Raw genomic sequence first — 19,348 nt, 5'->3', positions numbered from 1 at the left:
TGGGAGGGTGGTCTGTAGCAGGCTATAAACTGGAAGGCAGTTTTACCCACTGTTAGTTGCACATGGATAGTCTCTGATGCTTCGTGCTGTGCCACCAACCTGGTGGTGTGGGTATCTTTGACGAATATTGATACTCCCCCTCCTTTTGTGGTTCGGTCCAAGTTTTGGGGCCGAAAAGCATGGTATGAGGTATAACCTGGTAGTGCTGGGGTGCTCTCGGGAGCCTTGAACCAGGTTTCTGTTACTGCACAGATATCGATGTTCTCCATGCTAAGGAGAGTTTCGAAAAGTGCATCTTGAGGTTTAGACTTCTGGCATTGAGTGGCATTACTCTTAGTTTCTTATCCCTTGTGATACCTATGGAGGTGGGTTTGTCTTTTGAGCCTTGCCTAAAAATGCACTATGGGGTTAGCAAGAGCCTTTGCCAATATCCAAAGCCCAGGGTGACAGGTGCAAGCCGTCCCTAGCGAAGCATCGTGGCTTGTCGAGCATGTCATCCCAGGCTGACAGGCATTGATCCCCTTTGAATGACACCAATACTTAAGCCAATTGTTGAAATTGATCATCTTGTCTTCATATTGTGGCATCATTCTTGGTGAGGGTAAGATGCTACTCAAGGTCAGGGTCATACCGGCCTGGGCTACATGCTCAGAGAGCTCCTCTATGTCTCTTTTCATGTAGTCCAGGGAGGTACGTCTCAGGTCATTCACACCAGCATGGATAATGACTGAGTCATATTTGTACTTGCCTTGGAGTGACCTGAGTGCTTGTGTTATGTGGCGGATCCTAGCGCCCGACAGGCAGCTCACCGTGACCTTCCCTTGTTCAGCCTGGTGAGCGGGACGTCAGTGTGCCTGACGACAGAGTCACCTATTACAAGTGTATCAGGTGTGTTGTTTAGCCTTAAGGGCCGTGACTGTTCGGCACACTGGCTTTGTGAGCTATGTGTTGCACGTGTTTTGTTTTGGGGTAGCGGTTGCTTGGGTGTCTGCTTTGGAGGTCTCTGCTGCTTAGGCAGATTTTTATTTAGAGCCTCCGAGTATGTTTTTGTGTGTTTATGTGTTTGGTTTGCTGTCGTGGTAGGTCTATGTGAGACTGGAATTGTAGTGAGTGTGGTTTCCTTCTCCTCCTGACTGGTTACGCCAGTACTGAGTTGAGAGAGCTTAGCCTCCAGTTTGGCTATATGGTTGCATCTCTCACGTGTTGGAATTTGTTGGGAGGAGGAGAGGGTTGTCTGTGTACATGAGGCAGTTGTAACATTGCCTCAAGATTCCCAGATACACCAGCTGGACCGGAGAGGAGATTGACAACTGACCTTTGGACATGCTAGAATAGTAATGGGAATTCCTTTATAATTGAAAAAAAAGGGCCAATGGGGAACAAGGTACTCAAGGGGAGTTTGTGAGGCTGTAGTGCTTTTAATATTTTAGTGCTGACTTACATAATTGCTTTAGTGAGCAAGTGCCAGGTAACTTAAATGCAATGTGTTACAGGTAACTTAAATGCAAAAACGACAAACAGTAACTTTCTTTCAAGTGAAACAAGGAAATAAGTACAGTAAGCAATGCAGATATCACTAGGGATCCACAGAAGCGCTGAAAAGCCGCGTTTTAGGTGGAATTAGCATTTCAGGGAAATAACAAGCAACCAAACAACAAGCATACAAATAAAGCTAGATTCAGCAGGCCTGGATCTAGTCTATGCTACAGCAAACAAGGTGTACCAATTTCAGTAAGAAACAGTTCAAATATGCAGGCAGTATAAGCCTTTAACCAGAAATTCTCAGCTCAGAAGGGCAGAGTCCAGCCTCTCCTCCCACAAGAGTGCAGACCACGAACCTTCTTAATGTAAAATAACTGGCCTGTAGCCCAAGTGCTTAAACCAGAACTAATACACTTTTAGAATAACAGACACCGAGCCCTCAATCAGCAGTTCACAACTTAGAAGGATGTAAGCTACCTGTCCTGCCACCACAGTGCAGGCCACAAACCTTCCTAATGTAAAACAACTGGTCTGAACAACAAAACTGCATGTGCTATTTTGTTTTACTATTCTTACTAAAGCACAAAACATTTCTAAGAAACATAATCAACACTATCCAAATGTACTATGTTTTAATAAGACGACCAACTATTGTAGAACTCATCTTACAGTGCTACAAAAATGTCATCTTTAACATAAGTGTAAATCTGTGTTGATAATGTGTAGAATGCTAGGGCAGCAGTACACAGCTGTCAGCAGTCCGGCATTCTCCACTACTGCTTGCCTGTGCACTGCAGTATTTTGTTGGGGGAGGAGGTAAGGGAAACGAGCACCTGATATTGTCTCATCTGTCCCAGAGAGAGAGGGAGGAAGGTCCAGTCCAGCCACCACACTACTGACACCTTAAGGAGGCCAGGTGGTCAGCAAGAGAAAGGGGCTAGTTTACCAAGCAGCACATCCACTGTAGATAGGGGCTCTGTGAGTGGAAGCATGCACATATTCAAGCTCAGTACTGCATGCAACTTGTGCTTATAAACTGCCTAAGGGTTAGGGGATAAAGTAGTAAATCAGCTGCTTATGTACAGTATGTTAGTAATTGTTTCTGGAGCTTTTCTCCCTGGGCCTCTGCTGAAAACGGACAGATCTGTCCAGTCGGACCTCCCCGGTAAACAAATGTAAAATAAAATAAATAAATACATAATGGTACAGCAGGTTTCCAACTCTCATCCCTCACTGCAGGCCACATAAGGTACAGGGCTCCAATAATAAAAATATTCCCACAGATGGAGGTCTCCCCTCATAGTGTGATCTGTTGTGATAACTCGTGCAGAAGACAGGTTAATTAGAAATGGAATGGTTTAAGGATTTGAAGGACCAAAAATACAAAAACAAAAAATAATAATAATTAAAATGTAAAAAGAAATGACATGACAGTTCAATCCAGCAGTTTCCTAAAAATTAAAAGCTATGAAGCTCTCTTAATTACACCCAAGAAGAACATTCCGCACATCAGCAGTAACAACCTGGAATACACTCTTCTCAATTCTGCTGCATGTTGTTGGAGCCACAAAAGTTTGGCCTTCAAAAAAGATGTGATATCAAAGGAAACTGTATGAATAGTTAAGAACTGCCTCAAAAAGTGACTTTTAGTCATAATTCAATTTACAATTAATCTAATCAATAAATTACTCTTTTCTTAGCAGGCTGCCATTTGCTTCCTTTAGCAGTCTACAAAAATACTCAACTTGATGACTTAGAATACAAGGCAGATTTTTTTTTAACATCTTCTGTCACAATGTAGTAATTTGGACTTAAATTTTAAAATGAATTTCCAGAAAGCCATACTGCTGCCGTCACAGATGTGCTTAAAGACAAAAAAAGCACATCTGGAATGGGACAGCTTAGACTGTTAACTTTCATTAACATCCTCCCAACCAACTACTACAATTTTAAACTAACTAAGACAAGCGTTAACACAACACATAGTACTAATAGCACAGACAAAACCATATGTAGTTACAAATCACTGTTTCCATGACTACCTTCCCCTAAAGTCGTCAGTACATAGTAATAAAACTGCACCAGCTGAAGATAATCAAGTCAGGATATTCAACACAATGCTTCCACACCTCAGTACTCGGACCCAAGCAGCAATAAACATTACAGATTGAGAACTTAAAGTGGTTTGCGTAATACACTGCAACAGCTTTTATTTTAATTCAGCTATTCAACTTAAGCCTTTTTATTGCTTACCTGTCAGCATCGTACCCATAACATTGATTGCTAATCGGGCAACACTGAGTGACTTTGGCAAGGCATACTGGATACATAAATATGAGAGAAGCTGGACAGCGAATATCTAGGGGGGAAAAAGTAGTCAGTCATTATCTGTATGCTACAATCTCACTCATTCTGTTCATCCAAAGCAAGCAGCCACGACTAGACACACTACCAAACTTGTTCATCTGGTCATTATAATTCCCTATCAGATTACCTAATTAGCTCCAACACTAGAGGATTTATTAGTCCAATTATTTGGAGGGGATATTAACATACCTAGACAAGGAAAAGGTTTTCCTTTAACAAGAAATGATAAATGATGAGAACTGGGAGAAGACTTAAAGCCAGTTACTCCCTGCCACTGTGGGACCCACAATTTTTTTTTTAATTCTGAAAAAACAGCTTGAACTGTTACATAAAGGAATGACAAATCAGAATGCAGAGGAATGGGCCAGCACAGTAGCATCCAACGCTTAGGAAACTGGGATTAATACACAAGATACAAAACCCATGTGCTGCCCTTAAGTAAAAGAAGACCAGATCTGCCTGAGAAGTCAATTCGTTCTCAAGGAAGTAAAGTACCACAATATGTATCATAATATCAGTAGATGATGGTCCTCAGATCTGTTACAAACCACTACTGTGCCACTTACAATCAAATAAATGTATCTAAAGTTCTGAAGGGTACAGTGGCTAAAGTTATGAACCAGGAACAGGAGCTATTCTACAAGTGATTTATTTTCTTGTTTGTTAACCGGGTAGGCGGCATAGTCTGAGCACTCCTTTCAGACAGGAACCTGGCAATGAACTACATATATCTATACACTATATATTGTTATGATATATAGCAAACACACGCGGTGGTACAGCGGTAGCATTGTTACCTCACAGCAAGAGGTTCTCCCATTCGATTCTCGGCTTGGCTTGGGAGTGCCTTCTGTGTGGAGTCTGCATGTCCTCCCCTCGGTTGGGTAGCGTTTGAAAGACGTGTGCGTAAATGGGCGTGCCTTCGTTGAAGGTTGGGCGTCGAGCTGGCATTTCGTAAAACAAATCTACTGCTAATCATTAGTGGACCGGAGTTCCGCTGTGGCAACCCCTTACCGGGAAAAGCCGAAAGACAAACATATAGCAAACACACACACACACACACACACACACACATATATATATATATATATATATATATACACAGAAAATAACGGTTTAACATAAACAGAACATAACAGATAGCAGGAGGCATATAACACATTTGCAAGATTGTGGAGTTACTTGACTAAGCGACCAGGAAACCTGTGCTTTGCTAGGGGCAACAAGTACCTGGCTTCAATGGTTTCTTTTATTTTAATGCATTTTTAGTTTGTAAACTTTTTTTTTGGTGATTCTTTCCATGAAGGGAACAAATGGCACTGCTGGCTCAATATATATATATTTTTGTGATTTTTATTAAGTATTTTAAGATGACTGTAATCCTTCCTTGTATACTGTAAAATCTAAAACTAGCAAGGCAAATTCTTAGGGACAAGAGGGGGAAGTGTAGTACCCTGTGCAACTCTTAACAGCAACAGATAGGGTACTAGACTGTTGTGCACTGCTTTAGGGTCCTGTGCTTATACTCTACAACACAAACATTAAAGTAGGAGCAGGCAATCACACATCGACGCACTGATGCAAAGATGTGTGAAGCTCATCTCTGCATGGTTAGTGCAAAGACCAGGGTAATCGGGGAACAGAAACTGTCATTTTTTTTAATATTGTTAGACTCTGCCACATCAATAAAAGAAATCATAAAAGGAAATGGAGAATTTTGATAAGTGCTGCATGGCTGATATCCTTGATAGTGATGTTCTGAGGCAATGTAATATATGCAAGATGCATGTGAATGAAATGAGTATACTTGAAGCGGGGGATCCTGTAATAAATAAATAAATAAAGGAAAACACCCAGTCCTACAGTTTAACTTAATTCTTAGGTTTCTTTTCTACCTACAATATGATTCCAGTATTGTGTAGGTACCAGAAAGCTGTCTGTACTTCTTAAAACGTTTACCTCCTTGTATTGGAATCAAAGGGAGGGAAAGCCCACCTACTTTTTTTAAGCTTAACTTCTCACATGCAGAGGAATTTCTCTCTGCCTGCACGACACATCATAAACACAGTTAAATCTGTAATTTACCGTCAGGTACTGCTGTCAATTTTAGACGGGCAATTAATTCTGCTAATGTCAAGAACACAGCAGCTGATATAAAAAAAAGAAAGAAAGCAGTGCAACTGTTTTCCACTGTTTTTATTGCAGAGAGAGCACGAGAACTTAACACTCCCCTTTCATAGCAAAAAAAAAAGCAATTAGATCAGTCAGGGGTTTAAATACAGTTGTCACCTCTTCTGAAAAATTTACATAAGCAGCAACACAGTATTGAAATGTGAAGCTTTAAATGCTGGCTATTTATAATAGTTTACATGTTAAGATAACATAACTTAAATGCTTAAATGTAAAATCAAAGATTTCTGTGACATTTAGAGAAATGTCAGAAAATATTTTTTTCTTGTAAAGTATCAACACATTTACCATTTTCAAGCCCCCCCCCCACACACACACACAGGATAGAAAAGACAAGTGGCAACCCTATCAACTAGGTACACTGATATTTTCATAAAACGGTCTTTTATACTTTTTTGTGACATCCTCCCAGAGGGAGATACATATCTGGTACACACCATGGTAAGAGATTCCCAAGGAGTTTGAGTCAGTCCTTACACTGTTAGAATGCATGAGCATTTTGTAATCCACAAAGGAAATGTGACCATTGATTGTTGTGTCTTTCGGCTTTTCCCGGTTAGGGGTCGCCACAGCACAACTCTGGTCCACTAATGATTGGTAGTTGATTTTTACATGCCGAGTTACCAGCCCTGACGCACAACCTTCAACGAAGGTACGCCCATTCACGCATGTCTCCACACAGAAGACGCTCTAGCTGAGAATCGAACTGGACAGCGTCTTACTGTGAGGCGACAACGCTACCGCAGCACCACCACCGTGCATGTGACCATTGATGCCAACCATAATATACAGCTCAATTTATTTTAACACACATTTACTATGTGCTCTTGCATTAAAAACATCAAGAAAAGGAAATCAGTAGTACTTAACTGTGTTTAAACACACACACACACACACACACACACACACAGTCAGACATGTGCATTTAAACACAGTACTGTATCCCACATACATTATTCTACTTGCTACATACATGTTTATGCTCACAGACACCACAGATATTTATAGATATGTGTGTGTGTGTGTGTGTGTAGACACATGCAGTTACACAAAATTTCCATTTTGATTTGTTTTTCTTTAAAGGACATGAAGTACACACACAGGCATACAATCTAGTTCTCCGTTATGCACACACATACGTTTTTGCACACGTATTTTGTGTGTGTGTGTGTGTGTATACACACACACACACACATATATATATATATATACACACACACACACACACACACACACACACACACATTATCTCTCTCTCTCTATATATATATGCAATATGGTGCATACAATTTATTTAGAATAAAACTTAACATATAACCCCACCATACGCCTCACTCATCAGGCCAATAATAGAGTACACTGGTACCTTTGGTATGTACCTTACTTACCAGGCACCTGAAGCAACTGGAAAGACCTTAAAGGTTTCTTAAAAGAAAATTCAGGGTCTTTAGCATATGTCATACATTGATCGACTGAAATCACTGTCACTGTACTCTTGTCTTACAGACTACTCATAGGCAACCTCTGCCTTGCATATAAAGCAATCTCAGATCCTGCTCTAATGGCAATGTTATACATTCGTAAATCAAATGGTATAAGATGCACTTGCTCTACGGAATTCAACCTAGTATGTGACATCAACAGGACTTGCTGGAGACAGATCTGTCTCACAGAGGTTAACTCTCCTCTCTAACAAAATCCCAATTCAAGTGAAGCAGAGCCCCTCAATGACCCTATTTAAGTGTAATTTGGATGACTGGATGGGAAACGGCAGATTCACCTCAGGAGTTTCACCTGTGACCCTCTTGAACAGGACTCGCCCTGATGTCTGAAAGGTTATGTCTGTCCCCTTCATTTTAAGAAAAACAGACAAGGAGGAGTATTAATCTATGTGAAACAGCAGTATAGGTCCTTAAATCCTTGAACCACCCTAACAGATTAGCATGGTTCCTTATATTTGGTAGCCTAGTGGTTGCTCTAAGGTGATCTGTTTCTTGCTTTTGAAGCCATGAAAGATCCAATACTATTTGATCTCCTACGTTTTTTTTTTAATACAAAACCACTGGCTCTACAAAAACCCGCAGTAGGGACCTAATTTGACATTAGCACATAGACTGACAGGAGGGGTAGGATGTAGTAAGCCACTATAATAGATCAATCATTGGCTATAGTCTTGACAATTTGACGGACAGGCATACATTTACAACAAAGTTATCATGTATAGCCCTGCCTGATTTGAAAGGTGAGCACTATTAAGTGCTTGTCAGGGGTGGCAAAAACTTTTACGTGTGTGTACTTAAAAGTGGCTATATCTAAGTATCTTATGGTTCCTGTGATTGCTTGCCTGATACTGTTTTTATGGTTTTGTGTTATAGTAGCTCACAACTTCAATGCCGAGACTACCTCTGTACAAATATTGATTTCTAGAATTAAGCAGGAAGTCACTTTTTGAGGGAGTTCTTTTGCATTGCTTCAAGTCAGTACTGCATTTACATGGGGGACCTGAATGGACTTGGTATTGACTGGGAATTATAGTCACCTTCTATTCACAGTGAGGACATAACATTACAAATTCTTTATAATATGGCCCTGACTGACTCAGCATGCTTAGCCTCCCACAAGAAGGAGCAACATAGCAGATACAGTTCTATCAAAAACATCTACAAATTTATTAGTCAATACCGTGATAGAACTATTGTGCAGTTCTGACCACTGTGATGCACTTTTTTTTAATCTACTCCTAAATGACATTAAGAAGAAAATGACAAAAGATTATGTTATAAAGCAGATTATGAATCCATTAGGAGTGGGTTAAGCTCATGGGACTGGAAGAGAAATTCTTAAGTTGAGAGTATAGAAGCTAACTGGGATATGTGCTTCCCAAATGTCTAAAATAAGCTTCACTTGTATGTTAAGTAGTGTGACTTACTATCTTCCTTTAACAGACAACTGGATGGGTATCTACAAATTTACTTTATGAAGCTGTGACACAGGAGAAAGTGCTCATGTTTTGTTTTAACTTAATGAACTGTGGTTTAAAAGCAAGCAATATCAGCTTGAATCATGTTTTTTTTTATTTATTTTTAATAAGAATGCACAAAGATCTATGATGCAGATCTTTTGTAAGATGGTTTGACAAAGGTCTGTCTTAATAATTTGAATGCAGATATCAAGAGTAATTGCTTCTGTACACTTAGTTTTCCCTTTACGTGTTTTGTTCTAACCCAATGAGTGTTCACTACACTTTCTCACTACATTGTCTTCTTTTGATATCATTTTTAGATCTAGCCAAAGCGTTTGACTCTCTTCCTCATAAGGACATAATGACATCACTTCAGAGCTGGCATATTAATCCATATATTACTAAATAGATATCAACCTGGTTGTTGGGAAACATCACTTGTGACGGTTAAAGCAGTAGGATCAATTTTTTTTATGTCACAAGTGGGTTCCCCTCAAGAGTTAGTACTGAGGCCCTTTCATTTTCAAATATTTATGTCAACTATGCCTGATAACCTAGAATGCTGGTTAATTATCTACACTGACGATGCCAGGACAGTGACTTTTATTACTACAATTAATGATCAAAAACATTTCTAAAGTTTTTTAAATAAACTGTACAAGTTTGCTAATGATTATAGGATAAAATTCAACAGAAGAAAGCTGTAAGTTATGTATATGGGCCCCGATAACAATCATTATTCTTATACCTTGGACAATGCCATTATATCAGATGATGTACGTTTCAAATACACGGGCAGAGTCACGGTATCTAACTGCTTTTAGGTAGTATGCTAATCTGGTGGTGAGGAGGAGTCTATGTAGGATTAAGCTGGTTTATTGTATTATTAAATCAAGCAGTACTGTGGTGCTACTACCACTATTTAAATCTTTGATCAGATCAATAATTGAATTTGTTGGGTTTCTTTTGGTCACTACTCAGAAGAAGAAATTAATGTTATAATGTCTTCAAAAATTCTTTACCAGCCACGTGGAATGGTAATTAAAAAGGCTTAGATAGGAGGCTAGCCTGAAAAAGTAGAAATGGCAAAGCAGAGCGTACAGGCTATTAACAGGTAGACCTAATATGGACTTCTAAGGGCTTTAACAATGCTGAAATTCAGATCATGTCAGTTATTCTGGTGTCACACCATACTATGTAATCAAGGAATAATAAATCTTTGTGTGCAGTAGCAAAAGGGAACAGTAAGGAAGTTATTTTGTTACAGTGGGTATAAAAAGTGAAAAACTCCAGCTGAAAGTCGACAATTTGACACACTTTATTCATTTAATTTCAAACTTGATGCATAGTACGGTGACCATGTTTAATTATTCATCATGCTGGATTAGGGCTAATAATGAGGTCCTCAGCTTGACTGTCACATTGAAACATTGTAAAAGCTAGGATTCCTACTATGTAGAGAAATAAGCAAAACTGCTAGGTCACCAGATCTAGTTATGTACTCTGCTACTTTTATATAACTAATATAGTATCCGTATGATACTCCTATATCCTGAACTACAAGTGACATATTTACAATTTAAAGATGTGTGTGTACCTATTTACAAGGGTTTTGTTTCAACTGATGATACAGACTCGACTCCCTTACAATTTGATGACTGTGATGGGCTATTTAAGGTTAGTTATAGATACGCTTTTCCTAGAAAGCAGATGCAGGTGTACTTTTGCTTTAGTTGCTCTTAACAGCTTTATTATAAATAGGGAGAATGTTGATTCTTTTCACACATATTAAGGGGGAGGAATTCTTAAAGGCAGGACAGAAATGGTGTCTCTGTAGGGTAAGAGTATTACCATTCTGTGCCTTAATCTATTTATTAAATCATATTCATACTATCAGCAGGTGAAGGAAAACCATTATTTAGTAGTTTTAACACAAAGGCAAAGAGGAGCAATGTGGCTCTAGCTGCAACGGATAGCAATTTTGCATTATTAAGGGTGTCATGTGGCTTTCACATTTAAGAGATAATTTAATAAATATACAAGAGGAATGGATAGGTTACTGGCTAGAACATACTCTGAAGGGTGAAATGGTTAGAAAGAGAGTAACATGTTTATAGTTGCTTGTTCACTTTTTCTCTAATTACTTTAGAATGGACTTTAAATAAGAAGTTGGATCCATTATGAGGCACAAATATTTACATTGGATAACTTGAGCTATTTTATTTCTGTATGGAGCTAATTATTAAGAGACTGTTTTTTTGATTATGTGTGAGGTATGTAAAACAACAGAAGCTAAACATCATATGGTTGATCAGTGACAAAGCAGGTTGAAATCTTTTTGAAGTAATTTTAAAATGCTCTGTAAAAGTTACTGATCTTTGAAAAATAGCCTCATTTGTGCACATAGTTACAGAGGATGAGGCAATATAACTTGTGAATAAAGAAAGAAAGAATAATTTCGACTTCTAAACCTTGTGGTATGCCTGTTGAGAGGATATTGTCATATCAATAAATATTCTTCCAGTAAAGTACCCTTTTCCACAGAAATGTAAATGTTGTTGGTTACTGTGCATATATAGCAGTAAGTATCCTGAATACATACTGGGCATGAATTAAAAGGTTAAATGTGTTAATATGGTCAAAAAGTTGACTGAAAATGATGTTTGACTATTTTGTGACTGGACAAAGTATGGCTATGGGTCTTGTAGTCATGTGGGAAGGAAGGGTATTTTTGGAAAAGGAATAATTTAACAGCCATTCCCAGTGCCCCAGATTCATCCATTGTGGAGTCTATTAGTCCCTTGATTCACTTCTGGACTACAAGCTGTAATTTGTTGACCGAGACAGATGCGGAATGTAAGGCCATGGGGTGATTCCTTTAAGGCCTATGCTGATTTCTCAGCCCTCCCTGGTTGCATGGTCAAGTCATGGAAGTGGGCATGCAGTGGGAATGTGTGACATCTTGCTCTGGCATCAGTGGGAACTCAGCCAAATTCTCACACTAATCCCACTTTAGACTACACCCTCCCTGTCCAATCCTAGCCTCCATCAGGGATGCCACGAGGATGCTCACTCAACCACCCTTCTTTCCAGGATGAACATACCTCCATCCCTCCACGCCTCTCCATCAGTTGCTCAAGCCCCTAACTGAACTCTGGTATTCTTGGATGTAGTTAGTGCTTTACCCTTTACACTACCAGAATGACCTTGGAAAAGGGACAATTCAAGAATGCTGGAACTGAAGAGAGATTATTCCTCTGGTAAGTGAAAGTCTGAATGACTGTGTCAGAGATGTTGCTACGGATGGAGTGTTCATCTTGAGAAAAGTTGAGGGGATGCAATTCAAGATAGGGTTTGTTTTCCTAGTTTCTCAAGCTGTTGTCTTAGAGGATATTGCCTGGAAGCAGAATGATGAGGAGGTTGACTGATATGCAGGAGTTACTTAGGAGAAATTAAGTAGTTGGTGGGGAGAGTGCTGTTGAGGGAGGATGTAGATGAAGTCAATATTTTCAAGTCCTGGAGTGGAAGTCCGTATTTAGGATAGACTTATGGCAATTATTTTCATACACACAAGAAATTTATTTAATAATGTTCCAGAACAGTCTGGGCTGGGAAAATATGCAAGCTTCCTTGGATTCAGCCTCTATCTTTCAGATGACTTTTGCCTAAGGGAAGAAGAATGTTAGTTGGTGAAAGGGATTTCCAGTGATTTTTCACTTATTCAACTTTTTTCTACCTTTTTTTTTTTTATTTTCCCAAGTGTACGAGTTATCTAGAGAGTGACTGTGGTGGTGGTGCGGTAGCATTGTCGCCTCACAGCAAGACGTTGTTGTTCTGTTAGATTCTCAGCTAAAGCATCTTCTGGGTGGAGACGTGCGTGAATGGGCATACCTTCGTTGAAGGTTGTACGTCAGGGCTGGCAACTCAGTACGTAAAAATCTGCTGCCAATCATTAGCGGACCGGAATTCCGCTGTGGCGACCCCTAACTGGGAAAAGCCGAAAGATACAACAACAATGAGTTATCTAGGGACAGTGTTGTCATCTCACACATTTTTTTTAGCTGAAATTGTTTCTCAATAATATAAATGATAAAACAATTGAACACTAACTCAGACCATCCCAAGCCTTGTTAGTATTTAACTGTTTTATCATTTGCATTATTGTTTTTCAATAATACAAATGATAAAACAAATAAATACTAACAAGACCTAAGATGGTCTTTGTTTTGATATAATTATGACCAATTTATACTGGCTAAATCTTGTAGGATATGCAATTCTTTGTCTGGTTGGCTTGACTTTTGGGCCTTTATAAGATGTTTGTATGAGCAGATGGCAGATCAGAACATTGGGGAAGTAGGTGATGTTTTAACATCTATATGAGATGCTAGTCACAAGTAAGTTGAGAAGGGAAACTTTGTTAGTTAACGGGTTTGGTCTAGCCATACATGTAATAAGCAAAGTAATCTTACAGAAATTAAGTGGTAAACCTCTTTCTTTCTTTTTTTTTTGGTCTCACAAGATCAAAGTTGATGTCTTCCACAATTACTATATTGCCTCTATTAGTAACCACAAGGATTTCTAGTATGGTGCTTCCAAAAGGTTATGGTTTGGGGGAACAACAGACATGAGTAAATTTATGCTATTGCTTGTAAGTATTCGAGTTATTAACCAATTTGGTGAATCTTCTTTGTTGGAGGAGTTATACCTCATCATTTTTATATACCTTAAAATTCTGGAGTTGTTTTAGCAGATCTCCTTACTAGATTTTTCAGTAATATTATTCATGAATATGTGCAAACCGTTTTGTATAAAGGGGAAACATAGAGGTCACCTATAAACTAAGTTTTACTTATACTGCACATATCTGGTTTTTGTTCAGTGATCCAGGTTTCCCAGTTGCTCATGATACTTTGAGAATTTAGCTTGCATATTTTTACACCTTTGTTGTAGTCTGAGAGGAGTTGGTGGCTGGCATGAATACTTGACATCACTATCATAGCAGCCCTGCTCTTTTCAGTCAGTCAGTCATTTTTGTACATCGAAGTCTTGTTCACCCTTGTTACCATCAGCTACTGTAACACAAACCCCCAGTTAGAACTTTAATGACAGGGATGGCAAATAAGCCCCAGTCTGCAGCAGGGTAGATGGAAAAAAGTTTCTTCTTCAGCAGGCTGGCTTAAACGGTTACAGTATTTTTCCAAAGTTTATTCACATACAGTAACCCAACTTCAGAAGTCTCTACCCCAAAGCTGATCCTCTGACCAAATATTCTGCAATATGTGTTAATGTTGTTTTGCAAGTGAGAGAGAAATCCATTTCACCAAATGACAAGTAACCCGGCTCTGTGGCACAGAGAACAAAGCCCTGACTACAAACCAAATGACCCAGGTTCAAGTAAAGGCTCAGATACTGGAAGAATGGGCAAGAAGGATGAGACCTTAGAGTCTAATGCTGACATCTGTGCTGGGCATCTGGTGGTCCAGCTGTCTTTCTTGCTACTTGCAAATGGAAAGGTTTCAGTTGATGAACTCAGTCATAAATTGGGAATGTGTGCTTGACACTGCCAAGCCATGGTAGCTCACTCTGTGAAGCTCATTCCACATATGTGTGGGAATATGCATGTACAGGTGGGTAAGCACAGATGACCTTCACCATGACAGAGTTGCTGATGTCAGCTGGAGCAACTGCTGAAACAGAAATGCTCTGGTTGCTCAAGCTATTGATACTTTGAGACTTATCCCTTTGCAGTGGGCTGGAAAAAGTGGCAGCAGTCAGAGCTGAAGCAAGGACAGAAAATCTCTGGGGGTCACTTGAGCTGTTATTCCAGTCAGCACCCTGAGGGTAAGGCTGCAGAAGACTGACAAGCCCTTGAATACATGTGGCACCAAACACCCCTCATGGCTAACTGAACACTGGTCCCTTTAGACAGCTATTGACTCCGTGCTGGTATCCCCACAGTACTGCTGAACAAATGGAATTGTGCTTGACTGGGGAGGGCTTGATGGTTGGCAGGCACAGGGGCAAAAAGGATAGAGAAAACACAAATAAGTAACACATGTGCAACAAAAATAAAAAAGAAGAAGAATAATCCAAGCAATACGACCAAGTAAAGAGATCCAACACTGTTTTATTACCCTTCTCTAGCGCCTCGGCTCACGCCTTCAAGGAGAATGAGTATCACAAACACTTCCAGATTATTTATACCATACAATACCCTTAATTACAAAACCAATAAAACAATTTAACAATCAATCAATCAATTAATTACAATATATTTCATTCATAAAAATACTCTCCAGTTACATTCTACATTAATGCCACTAGGTGTCAGTGTATTATACTTTAATATAAAAACAGTTTCCTTGTGCAACAGTTTTTGTTTAACTAAATCACTATCATTATTATTTTTAATTGTGATCTGTTCCAAAACTGTTGCCAATAAACCCTCAGGTTGACTATCATGACTGACAAATAAGTAACAACCTAACAATCAATACCAAGTTGTTCAAATGTTTAACAAACCTAGGCTGCAAACTTCCATGCAGTTTAAGACAGCTGAATAAATTAACTCTTAACAGTTGAATCAGTTCCAAAACATAAAAAAGGGCATTTGACTACCTGTTTCTCAAGCTCTGGCTGTGCTAGAAGTTCAGGAATAAAATCCAAGCAGATGTGCATTGATGGGATCCCAGCTACTGTCAACGGCAGAAGTTCATATGGGTAACCCTGCATAACAACAATACAAAATTTTACTCAGAATTATGTTACACTGATTCTTTTTGCTGGAAGCAAACAACACAGAAAATAGCAAACCTATGAATATTCAAATATGGTACATAATACAAAGAATGTTACAAGTTATGGTTAAAATGTCTCCCTAACTTATTGCCTATGTTATCCAACATGAAAACCAAAGGCTATTTCAGAATTATCAGTGCAGCTCCCTTTATTAAATTTCAATGCTGTTACTTCTCTGTGCTTATGCAGTGACCAGAAAGTCAAGTAAATACCAGTCCAAATGTACAATGCAAATACTCCTTTGAAACAACCTGGCCTGAATGTGCTTTCCCAACTTTTCTGCTGCTGATGCAAATTCTTCCCACACACTGGTGTTTCATTCTGTACGTGACAAATACGAGTCTCTGCTCCCACATTTGCCCTAACTCCTTTGAAGTTTTCAGCATTTTATGCTAATAAAGTCTTTCATGGTTTTAAAATGCAATGTCTATAAACTATGACACCTATCCTTTGGAGAGCTCCATTCTGATTTGAATGCCAGCAATACACCACCTACATGCTTAGGCGTTTGGCTACAGTGTTATTTCATTGCACTTTCAGACATTCTGAATAAATATTCCAGAGAAAACCAAAAGGAGTAAATTAAAATTTCTTATATGACAGTGAAAAAAAAAAGTTGAAAGTTTCTGAGATAAGTGTTAAGAACAGAGTCTGTTGGGGAAAAAAAAGAAATAGTAGTTTTGGCCCACAGGCCTCAAACTCACATACTTATAATTGGGAGGGTCAAACACGGGTACGCAGGAATGCAGAAAGACAATGGAGATCTACAATTACAAAGTTGCATCCTTCACAACAACTGTAATTAAGAAATAATGACTCTAGACATGCAAATGCTGTGAAGGAAAGCATAGCATTCACAACTTTTACAGAAGCTCTGTAGATAAATGAGAGAGAGAGATTTCACTAATCCATTCCACAGCAAGTGCTCAGAAAAAAACAGGGCGCACCCAGATCTTTAAAAGGCGTATCCTTCTAAGAGCTCTGAAAGTTAGAGCTGAAGAAGTTATCTGGGTCTATTAAAATTTAGTCTGCAATTAAAAACTGCTACCAATTTTAGTAAAGATGATAAAATTTCTGAAGAATGGAGCAAATAACATGCCAAGTCTCTCTTCACAGCTGAGGACAAAAACGTCCATGTTCTTTGGATCACTACAGCAATATTATTGTTTCTTTCAAGATGGGCGATTAGTAATATACAGTAGTAAGTACATCTAAACTCTGTCTCAAAGAAAATAGGACGGCACAGCGGTGCAGTGAGCAGCACTGTCACTTTGCAGCAAGAGGTTCTCCTGTTCAGTTTTCAGCTCTTGGCTGGGGTGCCCCCATGTGGAATCTGCACTTCTCTCTGTGTTGTGCAAACTGCCTCAAGATACTCCTGTTTCTAATCAATCTACAGGAAAATCTCCATGAACAGATGGTATTTCTGTGAAAGTTTGGAAGTTAGAAGGAAAAAAGTGATAAAGATATGGAAAGTTCTGTCCAACAGTATTTTAAAAGGAGGGGAAGCACCAACATCTTGGAAGATGATAGCTGTAACACATGAAGACTATAAAGACCCATCAGATTCTGCTTCATTTAGACCTACTTCAATTTCAAACCATGACTATTACAGTATTCATGTCTATACTAGCTAAAAGAATGGCAAAGATGTTGCCAAAATTGATAGATATGGATCAATGTGGTTTTGTGGAGGGAAGACAAACATTCAACAACATTAACAGAACAATGATGATTCAGAGTAAAGCAAAATATAAAAAATACCACTGATATTGGTGGGTCTTGATGCAGAGAAAACATTTGACAGAGTAAGCTGGGATTTTACGAGCAAGGCAATGGAAGCATTTGCATTCCTTGTTTCAATAATAAAAAGATATATGAAGGCTTGGAGGCAAGAATAAAATGGGAGGATTCCTTACTGATAAATAGCATCTGAACAGAGGATCCAGGTTGAGTGTCCTCTCTCCCCTTTGTTATTTGTTTTATATTTAGAGCCATTGGCAAAGAAAATAAAGGACTCATTCATTAATTCATAGATTTTTGGTATGGTAATCAAGAAAATTTGGCTTAACTTGCAGATATTATTTTGTACCTGACAAATCCAGAAAAGGACATCTCAGTATTATCAAACATTTTGAGACAATTTCAAATCTTTTCAGGATATAAAATTAATGAAGATAAAACAAAGGCTACAGCTGTAAACTATGTACCCACACATGAATTGGTTCAGCAATACTTACGTTTATGGGGAAACAACAAGATGAAGTATTTAGGAGTATGGATTAAAAAGGCTTTGTTATAAACAAAAAAAAACTGCTTCTGTTACTTCATCTAAGGATATGTGGGAATAGGCAAAACAAAAGATAATACAAAAACTGACAAACTTGAAGGTGTCTTGTTTATGGATGTGGATAGTAAGATAAACACAGTGAAAACGTTTTTAGTCCCTTTAGTGTCAGAAATAATTTTATCAACCAGAGGAGAAGTTGGGGACAATAATGTTGTTGTGTCTTTCGGCTTTTCCCGGTTAGGGGTCGCCACAGTGGAACTCCGATCCACTCATGATTGGCAGTAGATTTTTACGTGCTGGCTTGCAGGGCCTAACGCACAACCTTCAATGAAGAAACGACCATTCACACATGTCGCCACACAGAAGACGGTCTGAGAATCGAAAGGGCAACGTCTAACTGTGAGGTGACAACGCTACCACAGCACCACCACCGCAGTACAAGTTGTGGACAATAATAAAGTGTTTAAATAATTTATCTTGGACAGGAAGAGGGCAACAGTTAAGTAAGATAAGCTGATCCTTCAAACAGAGAGAAATAGGTTACACATTTAAAAAGATAGCTGGGTGCACTAATCCCAGGACAAAAAGTGCTCAATCCCAGTGTGCACACTACAGCCAGGACTGGAAAAAAATGGCAGGGCAGAATCCTCAAGACATGTAAAAATTCCTACAACAGGGTTAAGCCAGGCTCAGGGGGAGGATGGCTCCTGACAGTCCAAAAAAGAGCCACACAGATGACAGAGTGGACTACTGAGGATAAGGAAGAAATTATGTATTATTACCATTACGCAAGAAGATGCCGCAGTGGTACAGCGGTAGCATTGTCGCCTCACAGCAAGAGGTTCTCCCGTTCGATTCTCGACTGGGGCACCTTCATGCGTGAATGGGCATGCCTTTGTTGAAGGCTGGGTGTCAAGCTGGCATCTTAGCACCGTAAAAAATCTACTGACAATCATTAGCGGACCGGAGTTCCGCTGTGGCGACCCCTAACCGGGAAAAGCCGAAAGCAGAACAACGCAAGAAGCCCAAAATTTCCAGACTGAAAACATTCAGAGAGAAATTACAGGAAAGAAAAATACTTGCGCAAAAAAGGGTCAAAAGCTTCAAATGCAAATTTACATTCAATAATACAACTGAGCCATGAAAAACATTATATACACAAAGACACTTTGGGCCACCTGGAAAAAGTGACATAGGAAGTACAAAAATATAAAGAGCAAAATCCAAAGATTTTCAGAAGGCATTAAAAAAGAAATGGT

General features: G+C 39.0%; 1 protein-coding gene across 1 annotated transcript in view; it reads right to left on the bottom strand.

The window, feature by feature from the left end:
* INTS2 (integrator complex subunit 2) overlaps window positions 1-19,348 on the bottom strand; it is a 1,434,855-nt gene that overhangs the window by 58,992 nt on the left and 1,356,515 nt on the right. Inside the window, exons 21-22 of the mRNA XM_044054536.1 lie at window positions 15,623-15,730; window positions 3,736-3,841 (exon numbers count right to left, since the gene is read on the bottom strand). Of these exons, the coding sequence (XP_043910471.1) occupies window positions 3,736-3,841; window positions 15,623-15,730 (214 nt within the window). The remainder of the gene's footprint in view (window positions 1-3,735; window positions 3,842-15,622; window positions 15,731-19,348) is intronic.

Source organism: Protopterus annectens, chromosome 13.part0, assembly GCF_019279795.1.
Source record: "Protopterus annectens isolate FY-2018-M chromosome 13.part0, PAN1.0, whole genome shotgun sequence".
NCBI lineage: Eukaryota > Metazoa > Chordata > Ceratodontiformes > Protopteridae > Protopterus > Protopterus annectens.
Note: the sequence above shows the minus strand (reverse complement) of the source record. Positions and strands in the feature narration are given on the sequence as shown.